General features: G+C 40.6%; 1 protein-coding gene across 2 annotated transcripts in view; it reads right to left on the bottom strand.

Annotated features, from left to right (window-relative positions):
• The window catches only part of CRADD (CASP2 and RIPK1 domain containing adaptor with death domain), an 80,728-nt gene extending 71,754 nt beyond the window's left edge, over positions 1 to 8,974 (bottom strand). For both annotated transcript variants that reach the window (XM_054279043.1, XM_054279051.1), the window contains exons 1-2: positions 8,878 to 8,974; positions 5,382 to 5,687 (exon numbers count right to left, since the gene is read on the bottom strand). In XM_054279043.1, coding sequence (XP_054135018.1) covers positions 5,382 to 5,679 — 298 coding nt within the window. In that variant the 5' untranslated portion in view covers positions 5,680 to 5,687; positions 8,878 to 8,974. The remainder of the gene's footprint in view (positions 1 to 5,381; positions 5,688 to 8,877) is intronic.
• Positions 8,975 to 17,973: the final 8,999 nt, after the last annotated feature.

Here is a 17,973-nt window from a genome sequence, read left to right as displayed (position 1 = left end):
AATGCATCAAGTCTGGTCAGCACATGGATATCTGCACTTCCTACACCAGGGAGTCTTCAATACCAGTTACCCATTGCTTCCTCTTAGTGGCACTGGTTAAGAGCAGTTGATTGAGTGCAGCTGGTCTAAACACCTCTCATGCCAGAACTCACTCCTCCTTTCTTGTTTCCAGGTCTATAGGTTTTATTAAATCTATATTATTATTATTAGCCTCACATGTTTGTGTTACTGAGTACAACACCAAGTATGGGTATATCTTTCCATTAACTTACCTGAAAGAAACTGCTTGAGGCTTGAAACAAGACTTCCTAACAGCGATGCCTAAGATTCAGGCTTCCCAAAGTGAAAAAGTAAGATATAAGCAGCATAAAGCCAGCTACTTATGAACATGACAAAAAAAGAAAGCAAGCAGATGCTACTTGAATGGAAAGAAAAAGAAGGAAAAAAAAAACACCTATACACATCTTAAACCAAAAATACAAATACAGAATGCTCCACAGCACCAGAGATGTCAATGACTTGTCCATGTCGTGATGCATACGGTTCACATTGAGTGTGTGCACAAACCTTTACTGCCAGACTTCACAGATCTCGCTGCGGTCAGGAACACAGCCAAAGCCATAAATGTAACACCCGATTTTCAGGGGAGATGGGAATGTGGAAAAGAGTTTGGGAAATTCTCCTATGAGGATGCCTTTGAACAGCTCCAGATAACCAGAGAACATTTCCTGCAGCCTCCAGGCATTAGGAATGGCACAAGGGCATTCATTCATCTCCAGGTCAACCAAGTGAGGCCAAGGCTGCTAAGCCCATCCCTTTCCTTCAGACATACAGGGGAGGAAACTCCCCCTTCTGCCACTAGACTATACAAGAGAGGGGAGGGAAAGAGAAGGAAAAAAACTACAGTCTTCTGTCCACCACTTCAGAGAGAGAAAAGGGATTCCTCAGCTGCTTTTCCTATCTGACATCTAAATGGAAAAGGCAAGAGATCAGGCTCTTTCCTTACTGCATTAGATGGGAGAGGAAGCAGGACGGGAAGAAGGCAGGAAGCAGCCAACAAAAGGTAAGAAGAGATACTAAAATTATGTACTAATGCTTTCACATTTGAATCCAAATTCTTAGAAATCCACAACCCAGCTGTGGAAAAAGGACTTTGGGAAAGCTGGGAGGGGATGGAGGTATGTTTGGCTTTCTTGGGATATGTACATGTTTTGTTTTGCTTTGTGTCTGCATGCTTCATCCAAAGGGTTACACAACATGAAGCTTTCTACAGCTATAGGACAACACACACTCCCCACACATCCAGGGAAAAACCTCAACCAGACTAAAATTTGTTCAAATGAACACCCAAGTCTAGCAGGACGCTAATGTTTACCAGGTACCACAACAAAATTATGCATTAGAAAATGTTCCCTGCCTAGTTGTGAGAGTACAGCTTTCCCATGGCAATTCTGATGCCCTAAATTCACTAGCATTTGCCAGATAGAAGCAGCTGCTCCAGGATTCCTTTGGCAAACACCATATCTCAGTTTTTTGTTCTCAGTATGCTGCAATTTCCTGTGGAATGAAGAAGTCATCTATACTACAAAGAGGTGCAGTACTAACACTTTTAGAAGTAAATTATTTTACAACACATGTATTATGGAGAGAAATAGAATACTTGGGCTGAGAAATTCCCAAGCGGAGAGAGATCAGAAAAACAATCCGATAAACAAACACCATCAAAACTTGTATTTTTTTTTTATTCGGTGCAAAATATATTGGGTAACTGTTGCTGTTTGCTGTTCCTAGAAAGAGGGGAATTCTGTTGCCAACAGCTGTAGTTTTTCATAGGAATTCTAAGACTATATTGAAGATTTATGCTCCTGACAAAGGCATAAAGCTATCCAAACTAGGGGCAGAAAAACCAGAACAGTCATTTCCCAATGAAACAGACACACATTACTTTTGTTAACTCTTACTATGGCAGAAGTTTTGATCTTCAAAACCAGAAACTCATGCTGTGGTTGATGTTTATAATGATTAAGTCATGCAATGCCGCTCTGCACAGGGTGAACTGGCATATCACAGGCTGTTATACAAGCCAGAAAGATACCCTATCACCTTTAAATCAATTCAAGTCATAAATACTTACCTCCAAAAGCACGACTTTAAATTCCCTTCTTGAGATTTTGGAGTTTTACAACTATGCTTTCCGCAGCTTATGAAAAAGGAATGAGGGTCCCCTTATGAGAAAGGGGACCCTAGGCAAAAGGCTGTCCTTGCATGAAGTAAACAAGCAAGGGGAAGAAATTTGGGTCTCTTTGCGTCAGTTACACAGGTGCAAGTGGCCCTCTCTGCCTGCACATCACCCTCCTGATTCTCATGGAAAAACTACTCCTTGTCCTCTGCAGGATTAAGGTCTTCTGTGCTCAATGGACATACATCAGATGACAGAATACAGAACTATTATTTTTAAGTCAACTGACATTCAGCAATAAAACTCAGGATATCAGAGGTTTTAAAGTTCATTTATTTGCAAGCAGCCAAACAGCATAGTCTGGGTTGAATCCTGGGCCAATTTACAGTTCTACTCTATGCTGTCCCATGAACATCACACCGAGTTACACAACTTGGGAATCAATAAATCCACTGCCTTGAAAGAATTTGCTCAAAGATTCACAATGAGTCAGTAGCAGCATCTTGCCTAGATCTCAGACTTTGGCTTCCATTTTGCAGTTGCTTGGTTCACCAGATCATATTTATACAGTATCAACAAAAGTATTTTTCTTTCTGAAATTACTGTTTGTTTGATTTGTTGGTTTGGGCTTGTTTTTTACTAGGAAAAGAAAATAAACTAAAAGTTTCTAAATAAGTATGGTTGTGATTTTCTTTAACCAACTATACTTCTCAGCTGTAGGAAGCACAGAAAGCCTGATCTCTTTGAATAAAATGCAAAATAATTCAAAGGCCTACATAAAAAAATCCCTGTGTACATCCCAGTTTTCAGGTTCTATTAGACATAATCTAATAGTCTATTTAATTACTAACTTTAAAAATCCTACATGTTACCTCAGAGAAACAAAAGATGAAAATAAAACCTTCCATCAAGGATCAGTTTACTACCACTCCTTAGTCCTGCAAAATGGTCTGTAAAAACAGAGGGTATTTTCCTTAACAGAATCTTAAGTGACCATAAGCAAGTGAACAGAAAGTATTCCATTTCCATAGTACTTATGATCCAAAGGAAAAAAAAAATTAAAATCTGGGGACTTAAAACCAACTTCCATTTTAAAAGTTTTACGATCTAAAAGAAGAATAGTGTATATGTGGCAAGCTTCTTTGTGTCACCACAAATGGCTTCTTTAAAACAAATTACCATTGACAAATAATCAGTTAGAAGAGGAGTTTCCAATAAGGCAGAAGTTAAGTTATCTAGCATGGCATTAGAGCACACACTTATTTTAAATGTGCTTATAGTTTTATTAGAGCCAATGGTTTTTTCCACGCTTAAGGCTAAGCATATGTTCGTGTACTTGGCCAAGACAAAAGCTTCCAAGTCTGTTGTTAGAATGCAAAGCGAAGCTTTTTATCCCAAACCACATTTTCTTGCATGTAATCAGCCCTGATGCTGCCACCATAGTTTCCAATTCATTCCAGGGCGCACTCAGCATTTATGAGGGCACAGATGGTGCTCTCTTTCCTGGGTTTCTAAAGAACATGCCTAAATATTAAAACAAACTTGGCTTTCTGCCTCCTATCCTGTTCTTGCTCTCTGTATTGCCACCATAAAAGTAACAGTAAACTTTGATCTAACCTGGAAGCCTTTTCTAATTAACACAATTTGGCAATAGGACTATCAAGTACTGTCAGCCCACTCAAAACCAGAGAACCTGATATGCAAAATCCAGCACACTAGTCACACTAGTGATCAAGAGCAGGAACAAGCAATCCACAAAACAATCAAAAGGACAAAAACTGGTGACAATTTTTTCAGTAACAAACTACATGATATCCTGACGGTATTTAATGGCTGTGTATGTCTGGAACATACACAAGGTTATTCAGCAGCTTAAGCAGCAATTATCAAATAAAGAGGCTGATTTGTAAGGCAAATAAAAGAGCACTAGCATGACAGTATTTAAGTGAGCAAGGCCTTTTCCAGCACGCTCAATGCCATAGTTTGCATTATGCTGAGAACTTTTAGGCAGCATAGGACGTTTATTCCCAAATTTTGAAAATTATTGACTCGTTTCCAAGCACTCACACACCAACGTACACAGAGACCAACAGAAAGACCAGCTGTCAGAATATTCCATTAAAAATGTCCTAAGGTAAGATCATCTCAGATTTGTCCAGCAGATCTTGACAAAATGTTCTTGAACATGCAGCTAACTGGAAGCAGGTGAACATGATGGTCAACAGGTCTTAGCCACCCTTCTTCACAGGCTCTCAGTCTCACGCAAAGCACACTGACACTGGAAAAATCACAGGTCATGTGCATCAAAATAGGTGCGACCACACTCAAATGGGGGTACAGCACGAGGGAAGGGCTTGGAGAAACATTAATCAGACTGCTTGGAAAAAATGTTCCCGAGTGAGGACTATTTCACTACCTTGCTGGTAACATAAGGTTAGCAGACAGTGCATGCTGCCAGAATCTGGGACAAGAAATGTGCATTTAAAGCAATTGTCTTGACTTCAAAACAGCTCAGCAATTGCATGCATAAACTGGTAAAGAAATCACATCTGAACAAACATCTAGTCTAGAAAACTAGTTTTAGAAGTACATTTCAATGCCAAAAAGCCATAGATTATACTAAATAATCAGTTAGCTCCTAAATTTCTTTTAAAAATAAGCAATGGCTAGTAATTTTGCAAGTAATGATCCTAGATATTATATAAATATGGTAAACTAAGTAATTCTAAATTAGCATATACTATACTACTAAATAAAAACTACCTTAAAATCATAATAAAAGTAAACACATAAAAACTCTGTAAATATAAATGATTTGTGAACAAACCACTGTACAACATACATAAATGAAACAGTATTTGATATGGATAGCAAAGACACTGTTCTGCAGCTAGTCAAAATTACTTTTTATAGTCCATTCCCTTTGAGGCAATGGATTATGAGACCTCCTATATCCTAGCCTCTCCCAAGGTAGCCTTTCCTGCTGTCTCCTTGTGTCCTGAAACTCAGCCCCATTCATGTCTCAAACTTTGCAATATTTCCTGGTGTTTGCGTAGCTTCCAGGAAATTAAGGCTGTTCCCTTTTCTTGGTATCATGAGTTTACATGACACATAACTTGAAATTACTGGTATATTCAATACTTTTGAAATTATGGCTTGAGAACAAGCTTCACAATAGCAGCAACAGCAACCCTGGCCTTACCTGAAGGATCTTGTATTGTCATTTCCTTACGCTTCCGCATCAGCTTGTCCTTAACCCATGGGAACTCCTGCAAGGAATCCAAGAACACATCAAAAGCTTTGGGTCCTCTGGTGGGGAGAATATCAAGGAGCATCATGGTTTTCCTCTGACTAGTGGTTTGGGCTTTTATTTCTTGAACATGACTGTCTGTGAGAATCCCTTCTTGGTAGAGATACTGAATAACGAGTCCATCCACCAGCACCTCTGTGCAGAGCTCCAGGCGCAGGGAGCGTAAAAGCTGCTTGTCTCTGGCATCCATCTGGCAACCTAGAGTGTGCAAAAAGGAGTAAGGAAATGTGTGAAAATTAAAATACTTCAACCTTTGACATCCAGAAGTGATATCTGAACATCCAAAAGTGATGTCTGACACCTGTCAACCTTCAGAGAAAACTCCAAACTCAGAATCACCAAGCTGGCAAAACTACTAATGATCCCCATCATCTTCTTTCCACTCAGATTTCACTGTCACACAAGGTAAAATGATCCAGTTTCTGGGAAATACTAGACAGGAATAGAACATTTGGCATTGCAAAGACCAGTCCTTTGCTGGAGTGAAACCCATGCCAAATGGTCCTGCTAGTTTAGGTCCATACTAAAGGCAGCTAGGGGACTTGCCAGTCCTTAAGAGACACTAACTCCCCCAAAATTAAAGAGATATCACACCTGACCACTGATACAATTACAAAAGCAGCAGCAGTACAGAAGCAGCAGGGACAGAAGCAGCAGGTAGCTTTGGCCTGCAAGATGCAATTCAAGTTGAAGAGGGGTAGAAACATACCTTAAATATCAGGTCGTTCTCACCCCTGAATCATCCTGTAAGACAGCTCTGGAACTCAGCTGTTCTGATGAGAAGAAATTTTCTTTGAATTTCCACCTCAAATTTATCCCCTTCTATTTATAGGCATTTCTTCTGCCAAAACTGTTCCTTAGCTTAAATAGCTCTTCTTCCTCTCTTCTAATGTGTTCACAGGAAGGCATCAGATGCCCTCTGCCAGCTTCCATGTCACTTGACTAACACTCTGATTAGACAAAAACTGAAAAAGATGCATTTTATAGCCACTCTACAAAAGAATAACCAGGGTCCAGGAAGACCAAGCAGCTCATCCAAGATCAAGTCAGCAGTCCATGCCAGACCTTCACACCAAATCAAAGTATTTCACCCAGTCCTTAATGACAAACATATCCCTGGGCCCATTAATGGCATTTGAAAAAGAAAATAACAGGACAACACAATTAAATACCCTCTCATTACTAAATAATGAAGTCAAAAAATAGCAGCAAGTGTCGAGTGTGATTACCAAGAGGGTTTCTCACAATTAAACTAGACACTGCTGTTTGAACCACTAGACCTTGTAGAAACTCTACTTCATTGAGCTAGAGGATACAAGCAAGGAGAGACAGAATTTTCAAAGCTTTTGCATGAAACCTGATGAGGTCTTTTTACCATCAGAGGTGCCTGCTGACTCCCAGGGCACCATCAAAATTGTGTGGTTGGCCTGGTTGTTAAAATCCAGGAGGGTGACCAACAGAACATACTGGCATGTAAACGGCACCTTGGACAGAACACAAGAGCACAGAGTCATGAGAGAGAGACTGGAAAACCTTGTCTGTGACATCCTCTGACAAAGCCACTTTCCAAAAATGCTTCCATCAAGTGTCAAAAGCACTGCTGGAAAGCATCTTCCTGGAGGACTCCATCTTTCCTGGGCTACTCAGTGCATTTCTCATCTACTGAAGCGAATCTCAAGGTGCTTACCTTTTGTCTAGGGATCATGTGGGAATCAAACACTGCTATGCCAGCCCATGTCCCTAAGAAATGCTAGTTTGCCAAGCACAGTTCAAATATCAAACTCCATCATGGACTGAGGCAGTGCAAGCAAGGAGACAGACAAGGAGCAGGCAGGAAAGAGAACTGGATTTTCCCACTTGATGTTAGGATGCTAATTTTGGATAGGTGAAGCTGAAGATTCTGGTCTCCAACACATAGAACCTTTACACTACAGAAAGCAATCTCTGGACTAGAGCAAAATTCAGGCAGTAAATCCTACTATTTCTTCCTTCTAGGAGAACACCCTTGAGCTACAAAATTTTTGTGTTTCACATTCTAAATGGGCCCCAAGAGTCCCCATTCAGGAGCCTCCTCACATGTTGGATGACTGTACAGAACTTGTCAAGTTCATCTTCCCAACCAATGCAGCCAACACTTTTCAAAATTAAAGCTCTTACAAACCAAAGGTTTGCACCTTTGTGCATTGAGAAATGCCTGTCAAGCCAGGAATCAGAAGGGAGAATTTCTGCTGTAAAAGCCCTTTGCCTTGCTGACTGCAGAGTGCACACAACTGAGGGTTTAAAGTCCTGGCACTGGCCTGGTAAATTTCCAGGGTGGAGCATACTGATTTCTATGGTCCTTTTAAAGATAAAGATAAAGATTTTTTGTATGTGTTTACTGTGAGAATCAAATGTCTGAGTTAGGAACTAAGCAGCTAGATATGGAAATGTATCAGGATTTTGATGTGTAACAGCGTTGGGACAGAGTGCAACAGCTTTAGTGCAACACAGAATTAACAAATTCATTTTAATCACAGCCTGTACCTAGGGGTTCAAAGTAAAGCTCTGAATTAAATTTAGTCGAGTAATTTTACAGAAAATGAAAAATATGAGATGTCCATTTACCCAAAATATGACTCAAGCATTCCCCAGATATGTCTGAAAATTGACCTTTTCCATTATAAAGCCAAATTTTAAGAAATATAATCCACGACCTGCTGAATGAGCACAGTCCTTGACTCATCCCCACACCAACACAAGCAGGTTTGCATTTTTTTGGATCTGACAGAGTAACTGTCCATGAATGGGGACAAAACTTTTGATAAGAACCCCTTCTGACATTAAAAAGGCACATTCACTCAGTTTTCTTGCTAGAAGCATTTCACCTTTTTCTGGAACACCCACTGCACTCACCTGCCTAACCCATGAATTATTCTGGCAACCCCCAGCAAGCCTGTGGGTCAAAAGTCTTACACATCCCCCCACCCTGCCGGGGAGGAAAAAAAAAAAAAAAAGCAGCAGCAAGTTTTGCTTTTGCTTTTAACGTTTTCCCTGCCGAGGATAGGCAGCTGCACCTCCGGTAGCAGCCAGGGCCAGCTGCCCGCACGGCGCCCGAGCCCCCTCAGGCAGCAGCACCCCCGGCCCTCCTCCCGCGCCGTCTCCCGCCGGGCAGGGCTGCGCCAGTGGAGGCGGCCCCGCCGCCCCGGCCCGGCCTCCCCGCCGAAGCCCGGCCCCTGCCCCGGCCCCCGACGGGCTCCGCGGCACCGCTCTCCCGCTTCCCCCTCGACGGCGCCTGGGGCGGGGCGGGCCGGGACGGGACGGGACGGAACGAACCGAGTACAGCCGTCGACAGCGCCCGAGGGAGCGAGCAGTATGCGAGGAGCGCCCACCGCCCCCGCCCCGTACTTACACGAGGGGAGCGGGAAGCTACCCAGGACGCGCCGGCGCCCGCGGAGCTTGTGCGGGGAGCACCATCTTTGTTGAAGGCAGGAGGGCTCGGCCGGAAGCCGCCGCCGCTACCGCCCTGCTGCGGGCCGGCCGAGGAGGGGCGGCCGCTGCTGGGCCGCCAGCGCGGGAGGGGCCCGCGGCCGCCATGTCAGCTGCGGGCAGTCGGGCCCGGGCGGCAGCAGCCGTGGCTGGGGAGGTGGCCGCGGGAAGGGACCCGGCGGGGCCGGCGCCGCTCGGTGCCGGCGCCGCTCGGTGCCGCCGCCGCTCGGTGCCGCAGCCGGGGCGGGGGCGGGAGGTGTCTCTGGCAAGGAGGCGCCTTTCCCGGAGTTCGGAGGACCTGCTGCGCTCTCAGGAGTCGGGGCGGTGGGGGTGTTTAGTGAGGGGAGGGGTTGTGTCTAAAACTAAATTAGGAATTACGAAATTGGAGTTTTAATGACACTAGAAACAGCTGATCTCATTACTCTCTAGGCACACTGGTTCCTATTTTTGAGTATGCGGTAAGCTGAACTTCATCGTGGTGCTGGCATCCTCATAACAAATAGAGAGCAGTATTATATCGTATACTGTACACATTTGGCTTCATTACTTTCATCTTGACAGCCTAAAAATGAAGTAACTTTAATCGATGAAAATAATTTGTTCAAGTAAGAGCTGGCCTGTGTCTACCGCATTGCTCTGCACGCTCTTGTTGTTTTATTCCTCTATTAGTGAATACTGTATTATTCACTTAATTTTATACGGATGCCGGGAACTGAAATACAGTAGAAAAGAGAAGACGGTGATTCACAGCGCTGTAAAAATGAGGCAGTGTCACTTTCACTCACACATCATGAAATAACTTTTTTCCATCTTTGCATAGGTGTCAGGTGGTCACACGGGATTGAGTGGTGTCAGCCCTTTTTCTTTCATCTCGGGACCGCAATAGCGATGAAAGGGAAAAAAAAAAAAGATCTTCCAGTGCTGGAACGTACTACCTTTGAAGCTGCAGGCAGGCACAGCAAGCTGGCTGTGGTCTGCACAGCGTGCTAATACCTACCCTCTGGAAAAGCAGGAAAGGTGGTTGCTGCACTGCTGCTCGAAACGTCATCACCTTGTGAATCCCATTTGTACACTCTGTTTAGACTAATCGTACAAATTTAAGGGTATTTGAAATACTTAAGGGTATTTGGAAGCTGGTGGTGGAAACCTTTACGTGCCTTTCCTAGATACCGTACCCAAGAAATACTTGCCATGGAAAAATGTAACCAAGAGCAGAGTTCACATTCTGCCTATACTTAACATGATATTTAGCTACAAGATTTTGCATAAAGATAGGCAGCCACACTCAGGAATCTTAAATCCTTTTCCTTTGATTTTCCTGTGGCTGACAGTTGAGAATTTATGTGGACACAGAATGTAAATCAGCCTTAAAGGCAAAGTTTGTACGCTGATTTTAAGAAATGTTTTTTAAAAATGGATACACATATCATGTGGCCAGCTTCTGCAGAGATGCTACTTATTTGGCAGTTTTAAAGCAGTGTTTTGGTTTGATGACATAACACTTTTATCTACAATTATTTGGAGGTAATAAATTGGATACAGGGGTTTAAATTGCTTGTGAATAATTGATAAATAATATCTTATTACATCTGATAAACAAGGTAAATATTTTTTTTTTGTCTCAGGCACATGTTAGTCTTCTAGGAATGCAGACATAAAAATATCTAAACGCTCCTCTGGGTTGTTTCAGAGCAATGCTTTAACATATTTGACAACACTGGAAGCCACTCAAGTAACTCATCATCGGTAACTCCAAGACAAGAAGTATGCTGCTGTTGTAGCCAAAGTACAGATGAGGTGGTTTTAAATTTTCTTGCCATGACGTTTGTAATAGTAGTTGTGAGGAGATGCATTTGTAAACAGTCTAGAGCAGCTCTGGGGAGCAGAGACACCACAACTGTCTGCATAATCATTCCTCAGCACAGCAGTGCACAGCTACTGAGAGCTTCCTGTCCCAGCTTCCCCTACTTCTGATTGTCACTGCTGCCTTTTTTTTTATTTCTTTCAGTCATGATCTAAGGAACTGTATTATATCTGGAATTGGAGTGACCAAACTTGGAGACTTCAGAGAATCTCAACATTGCAATCCTGACAGCTGCTTTTAATTGCAGATAATGTGGCTGCATTTTAAAACAGAAAATTAGAACAAGCAGTTACATCACTTCATTTACTGTATCTTTTTGCCAGATGAGGCAATTTGGTTTTTTTAATTTTATACTATCCAAGAATGTCTTAGAAAGTTAGCAAAACATATGGATATGCACAGAGCAACTCCAGATTCCACCCAAGGAAATTAGAGCAGCTACACAGTCAGCATTTAGTCACGTATTTGCTTGCAGTCTGAACAGAGATAGAAAGAAGGAAAGCAGTGAAGGGAAACAGATAGGCCTAGGAAGGAAGAGGACAGCACCAGAGGTCCAAATCTCATTAAGGGAAAATGTGGTGTTTCCTTTTCCTTTCACTAGTTAATAACTAGTGCTGCAAATTTATTTAGTGGAAACTGAATACGCTACTGGTGTTTTGAGTTCATCTTTAGCAATGCAGCCAGGTTTTCATTATATAGTACAGGTACAGGATAAAGACACACAATCCTAATACTTTAAATCCAAGGAGAAAAGTCCTTAAATTCTTTGTTTTGGTCCCATTTGGGTTCAGCCCTCACTAAAGGTCTTCCACTTCCATTCTGGTCCAAGTTCAACAAAACTTCAGAGACATGGTTTGATTCTATTTCAGTTTTAAGGACAAATACATACATGTATTTTACATCTGTTTGAGCCAGTTTGGTGTCAACTCAGTGCCCCACTAACTGCTCAAATCTCAAAGCTAACCATGTAGAATTAAAAAGCCATTTCCTAGATTGCAGATCAACGGACCATAATAGTCAGCCCTGCACATCAGTATCCTCAGACTTTTTGTCTTAAAAGCTTGTTCTGTCTGGTTCTGCATATTGAGGGGCCATCAGTGGTCGTCAGGCCACACTTTTAAGGACTGCTGAATTCAGGGTCACAGGTCCAAATCTGTGGGAACCAAGCTAAGCAGCATCTCTTCTGACATGCTGTTCACTTTACATGTAGGTTATTCCAAGTCATAATCCCAGATTTTTACATTTATTATGCACTTTTAAAAGCTCACTTTAAAGTCACAAACCTTTTTAGAAAGATTTGTGTACCAGAATAGTGAGTTTTTTAAGAAATGCTTTTGAGAGGATCCTTTATGCTAATTAGAGTCAAGCTGTATCCAGGCACGTGTGTAATTTGTTTTCTACAGACTAGTTTGTTTTCTGCTGATAACAAGAGGCCAAATGTGTTCTTAAAACTGGCATAAACAGATTTAATGTATTAGGATTGGGCTGTTTTCAATTGTCTGCAGGACAGCATTCGAGCTTTGGAGACAAAAGAAAAAAATAGGAGCCTCTAGATTTGTTTGTTAAAAGCACATCTAATTGGTTAAATCTCTCACAAAACCTCAGAAATTAGGAAGGGAAAAGAGAAACATATCTTGTATGCTGGCCTGTCAATTTTAGAAAGAAGAGCACAGAAAACATTTCTGTAAGTGATACGTCTCAAAAACCGTGGTAAAATGTAAGTCAGGGTGAGCCACACTGGGTGGCCTGAAGGCCAGATGAGGGTTTTGCAAAACCATTGCTGTCCACTGCTGTCCCAGGCAGTAACCCCTTCCCTTCCGCCCTCTTCTCTTCCTCCTCACCCTGGCCCCCATTGCCCTCCCCTTTGCAGCTTTCCCCTCTGTAATGCTAACATCCAAATCTCCTGTGCCACTCACTGAAAACCTGGCTGGTGCCAAGGAAGGGAAGGGTTTGGGATAGAAAGTTTCCCCAAACTGTAGACCAAATCTTAGGCATGCTGTGCTGGATGCTGGCAGGGTTTGAGGGCACTAGGCGGTCACTTGGGAAGGGGTCCTGCTCTTCAGGTGGCTTTTGCTACTAGAAAAATTATTCCTTATCCCTCCTAAAAAAGATGATAGGCAGGACTGAAGCACATCACTGAAAGGGATCAGCCCTTGGGCTGCTGTGTAATTGTTCTGATACTTTGTAACTTCCATTCATTTAAATAATAAAGACTTTAAATTCAATGCAGATCAAAGAGAGGAATTAATATAAAATATAGGTGACACGTCATGAACTTCCTCAAAAGTAGTAGTTTATTAAAAGGCACGTCCAGCACGTACATAAAATATAACACACGAAGTTCTAAAGCATCTTAAAACATAGAGTTTGAAGTGACTCTGTAGTGTCTATACATTTACATTTGTTTCCACAATAAAAATAAGTGTTTATTAGCAGTACTGCAATGAATTCCTAGTGCTTTTTACCATGATACAAATAATCTCTAGCAAAAAGTTGAATGAGAAATAGTTATAAAAAGGAAGCAGGCATCCACTGCAAAACTTTAGTATACATTTCATTTTAAAAATCTAGTGAATTGTAAAAAAAAGTGTAATTAATACTTGCAAAGCATGACTCAGTATTTTTCAGAATCTGTAGTGCTTTAAATATATGAATTAATGTAGTTCTCTATTTTTAAGTTTAATTTAAAGATTCTTTGAGGAGACAGATGAAATACTTCAAGCTTCTCATTATTTATTATTTATTCCAGACTTATTAAATTATTTTTTAAATGTAAAGCACCATTTTAATAATATGAGAACAAAGAAAATTGACTAATTAACCTGAAAATCAAACACTGGCAAATAACTAAAACTAAACAAAGATTGAAGTCTGAAATCTTTTCACAAAACCAACTTACTTTATTTGCAAATTACAGCATATGAAATGGTTTTCTAATATTTTAGATAAAAGACTGGAAGGTTGCTTATGTTTAGGGGGAGAATAGCTATTGCTTTTTGCAATCTTCTATTGCTTTCCCTGGATTTGAACTGGACAAACTCATATATTATATTTTGAATGGTTCTTACTGTAAGGTTAGACTTCAGGAGCTAGCAATGATTCATGGAATGTTTTTACAGATAGCCTGACAAGATATTTGCCACTGCTTATACCTTTCCCATGCATCCTGCTTCAAACAAAAAATACTCTTCTATTAAAAATTCACTTCATCTATTTTGTTCCCTTTCAAAATGAAACCTGCCTGCCTGCAGGCTTGTGAAGCATCCTGCAGTAGGCACTGCATCCTCCGTCAGGGGAGTTAAAAGAAACAGATAAATTTCCAGAAAGCCTCTCACAAGCAGCTTCCCTCACAGAAAAACCACGTCTGAAGCATTCCAGCTCCGGAAGGAGCTGTGCCATATCCCCTGCAATCTAGTTGGACAAGGATCTCACTTTCCTAACTTATTTCTCTCTTTTTAGCAGTGCAGCCAGTCAAAGGTATTGCCCTCGCTGCAGCTTAAGTTCCTATCAATGCTATTTGTAGTATAAGCCACTTTTCACCCCATGCTGAGAAATTACAGAATGTTGAGTCCACTGCTTTACAGATGGATAAATTGCAGCTCAGTCTTTATTAGTGCTCTTCCTACATAAAATCAACCAGCTCAAAATCCCTTGAACACTAAGAGTTGATCCACAACATATTCTGCCCTCCAGATGTGCCAAACAGGGTAAGAAAAAAACAAATGTGTTTAAAAAGGTGTCCAGAGCAATCTCTCAAATTTGGAGATTCCCCCTGGGGCAGAGTGTGAGTACAGTGAGTCAGCCCAACAGATCCTATTTCAGGGCTGCAATCTAAAGACAGCTAAATTGTAACAAAGCATTTTGAAAGGGGATTTTTGCCCTTTCAGCTACCACATTTACAACTATTTTTCATAAAATCCTGTTTTCAAACCTGACCCAAATAGAAGAAGAATTTGCACTGGGCTTTGAATCTTTCCCCGTGTCTAACATGCCTCTGCATTTACTATTTGTTAGCTAACAGTGCACCAAGCTGCAAACCTCAGCTATGAAACATCAGTTACAGAACAGTTTGACTGGAATCAAAAGGATTTACTTACATAAAGCCTGCCCTCCAGTGAAAGAGAAATCAAGACAGAAGCACTGAATTTGTTTGTTTGGGTTTTTTTTTTAGTGTATTTTGTTCTTTGCAGCACTCACCACTAAACTTTTTCTGGATATTACCTGTTTGAAGTTTTTCCTACTAAATGCCAGCTCATTCCTTATGCTAATATAAATGGCTTTTGCTCCAGCATTATATTCCTCCTTAATACCATAAAAAGGAGTGGTATTATTTTGGTATTTCAGTTCCTGGAAAAATAATGGCTCCAGTTCTGGAAGAAAACAAAATGAAACACAGGTGCAATCCCTTTTTAAAAATAGATTCTAAGTAGAATGAGATACACAACTTATCAGGCAGCTCAATCAGCATAATTATGGTGATATATTTTTGTATTTCTGTAAACTTTCTCAGAGGCACTGGCTAATTTAAAGCCCTGCAGATAACCTGATCAATAAGCACAGTTAATCCCTCTCCTGCTTGGTAACCCTGGCACCAGGACTTACTGAGTTTGCCATGAGCTAATTTTTTTTTCTCAAAATTGAGCAATCTAGCCAGACTTTGTCTATGTGTGGATTCAAACGGTACTGATACTAGTTATTCCCCATGACCTTTAATCTCTTCGAGTACACCTTTTAGCATCCAGGTGGTTAGTTATTTGATACATCTTGTGAGAAGTACCACCTCTCACAGGAGCTGCTGGCTTTTCCATGTCCTTTCCCTTTAGTCCCTTCTCAGACATGAAAGCCAGAAAAAGTAATCCTCAGAAAGCAGAATATTTTCTCATCTTGTTCCTGGCAGCTGTGTTTCACCTGGCTTGTGTTCTCTAAGACAGGAGATAAGGACCAGTGATGGTCAGCACCTGAACCAAGTCTGCCTCCCCCTTCCTTTGACTGATATTCAGCCTGTTGTAGAAACGACCCAGTTTTAGCAATGCTGTGGCAAATGGCCATGTTGTTGTAAACAGACCAGTTATGTGTCAGTGGAATGTTCTTTCCAGGCATTTTCAGTCATGCTAATGGCTTAGCAAAATACTGAGACCTGCTGAATCTAATGCTAATAGAGTAGTGCTTTTCAGGAGCTAGGCTGAGATACCACAGCAGCTTGTCATTCCCACTTCCTTTTTATATACAGAACTAACCAGCTCAGACCTTTCAACTAAATTCTATTATTCTATTTAGAAATTCTTTGGTTTAGATAGTAAAAGTTTCATTAATTTCTATATTTTTTAAATAAAATTTCTCCTTTCAACAAAGTTTTTTTACTGTTATTGACAATTAGCAATACAGTTTTTAAAACCCCTCAAGCCATTGTTTCCTCTAGCAGTAAATATAATACTTAAAATTATTTTAATGACTGCAAAGTTGGCAGAAATTTTATTTTACTTTATTTTAAATGATTCTTAGACATGATACCAATGTCTAAAGATATCTCTTCCTATTTCCATTATATGTTTTGGCTTAAGGAGAGCAAAGCCCTGATATCATTTGACTTACTTTCCACTAGTGCCTAAGATTATAGCCAAAGGAAAAATCAATAGGATTGTTATCAAGAATACAAGAAAAAACTATTGAAAAGACCATATAAATAAATAAAGGTTTTTAAACAATCTTTAACAAGGTAATTTACCTGCAGGGACATTTTGCTAAAACATGAGAGTTGGCTAAGGTACAAAATCCATGCAACTACAGAACTCTGTCCTCCCTGTGCGATGTAGATTCTGTTTTCTCAAGGTGATGAGATTTAGTGTCATTATGGGAGTAAATTCCTCATTGTTGTAAGATATAAAAAAAACTCCTTTGCCCTCCATATTCTGGTGAACAATTTTTTCTTCTTGTTAATAATTTGATACTGTTTATCTAGAATGTGGTAACATAAAATATAATTAGGACAATGATGACAAGATCAGATTAAAATAAGATTACTTCTAATGCAATGAGCACAGCTGCTTGGTTACATTCCCACTCTACCCATTCATCTTGTACTCAAACCATTTTCTGTCTCAAGTGATACTACCAGCAGGAAGATACCCACACAACTAAAATACTGCCCTAGTTCACATTCTGCTAGGTTTAGTGCTAAACTAAATACTATCACCAATTCAATTTTCATCATTCATATTGCAATTGTGTTTATTTTGGTTGGTTTTTTTAAGCATCACCTTTTAGGATTGTAGGATTCTCAGATTTCATTTAAGTAAAGTGAAGAGGTTTTCTAACATTCCAGGTATAAACTGGAAAATCTGAAACTCCAAGACTCAAAAAAGAAAAACCAAATCAGTACATGGGGTGAAAAAAGGCTTAGGAATAAAGTCCTTATCATGATTTGACTCATGGGCATTGAACCTGTGAAACTGGCTTTGGTGCACACTCTGTACTAGCAATTCAAGATGATATATATCAGTTAGAAGTAATTTTTATAATCTGAAAGGCCCACAATTTAAAAGCTAGTGCTGCAAACAAGATACAACATCTATAGGGTAAAGAAAAAAAAGGCACTGAAAAATTTTTTAAATGTTTGAACAACATGTCTGAAAATTTTATGTCTGAAAACTCACAAAGTCTTCATGCAAGATCTTTGTACTGCTGAAATCTAATCATGTTCTATCATCAGATTTTTTGTACCAGAACAAGTCATTCCTCTGTGCTGCATTAGAAAGAAGCCAAGCTTTCTGCGAGCTAAACTGTGGTTTAGTTTTACTAGTGCAATGCATCACCCTAGGACTGGCATCCTAATGAGGACAAGAACTGTGCTTTCATACAAAGAGGACTAGTTCCCCCTCCAGTCTGTTTAAAATATTGTTCACAGCTTCGAGCACACACTAGACTTACAGAGCCTACTTTTCCTCACAGGATCTGATGCAAATGATACAAAGTCTAGGTCAGTATGCTCAATGTTTGGTGACTTGATTCCACATCACACTAACTTGATAAGTTACAAGAATGACCATCTTTCACTTTGCCAGCACTCCTTGTTCTCAGCCTGCCAATTGCCCTTGTGCTTTGGAGAACCGTTATTTAAAAACCCAGCAAGCTTCCCTGCATCTGCCCCTTGTTGTT

The sequence above is a fragment of the Melozone crissalis genome, unplaced genomic scaffold (assembly GCF_028551555.1).
Source record: "Melozone crissalis strain CALT ecotype California unplaced genomic scaffold, PUWL_Pcris_2 ptg000004l_1, whole genome shotgun sequence".
NCBI classification, from domain to species: Eukaryota; Metazoa; Chordata; class Aves; order Passeriformes; family Passerellidae; genus Melozone; species Melozone crissalis.
This window is presented reverse-complemented; position numbering and strand designations above follow the sequence as displayed.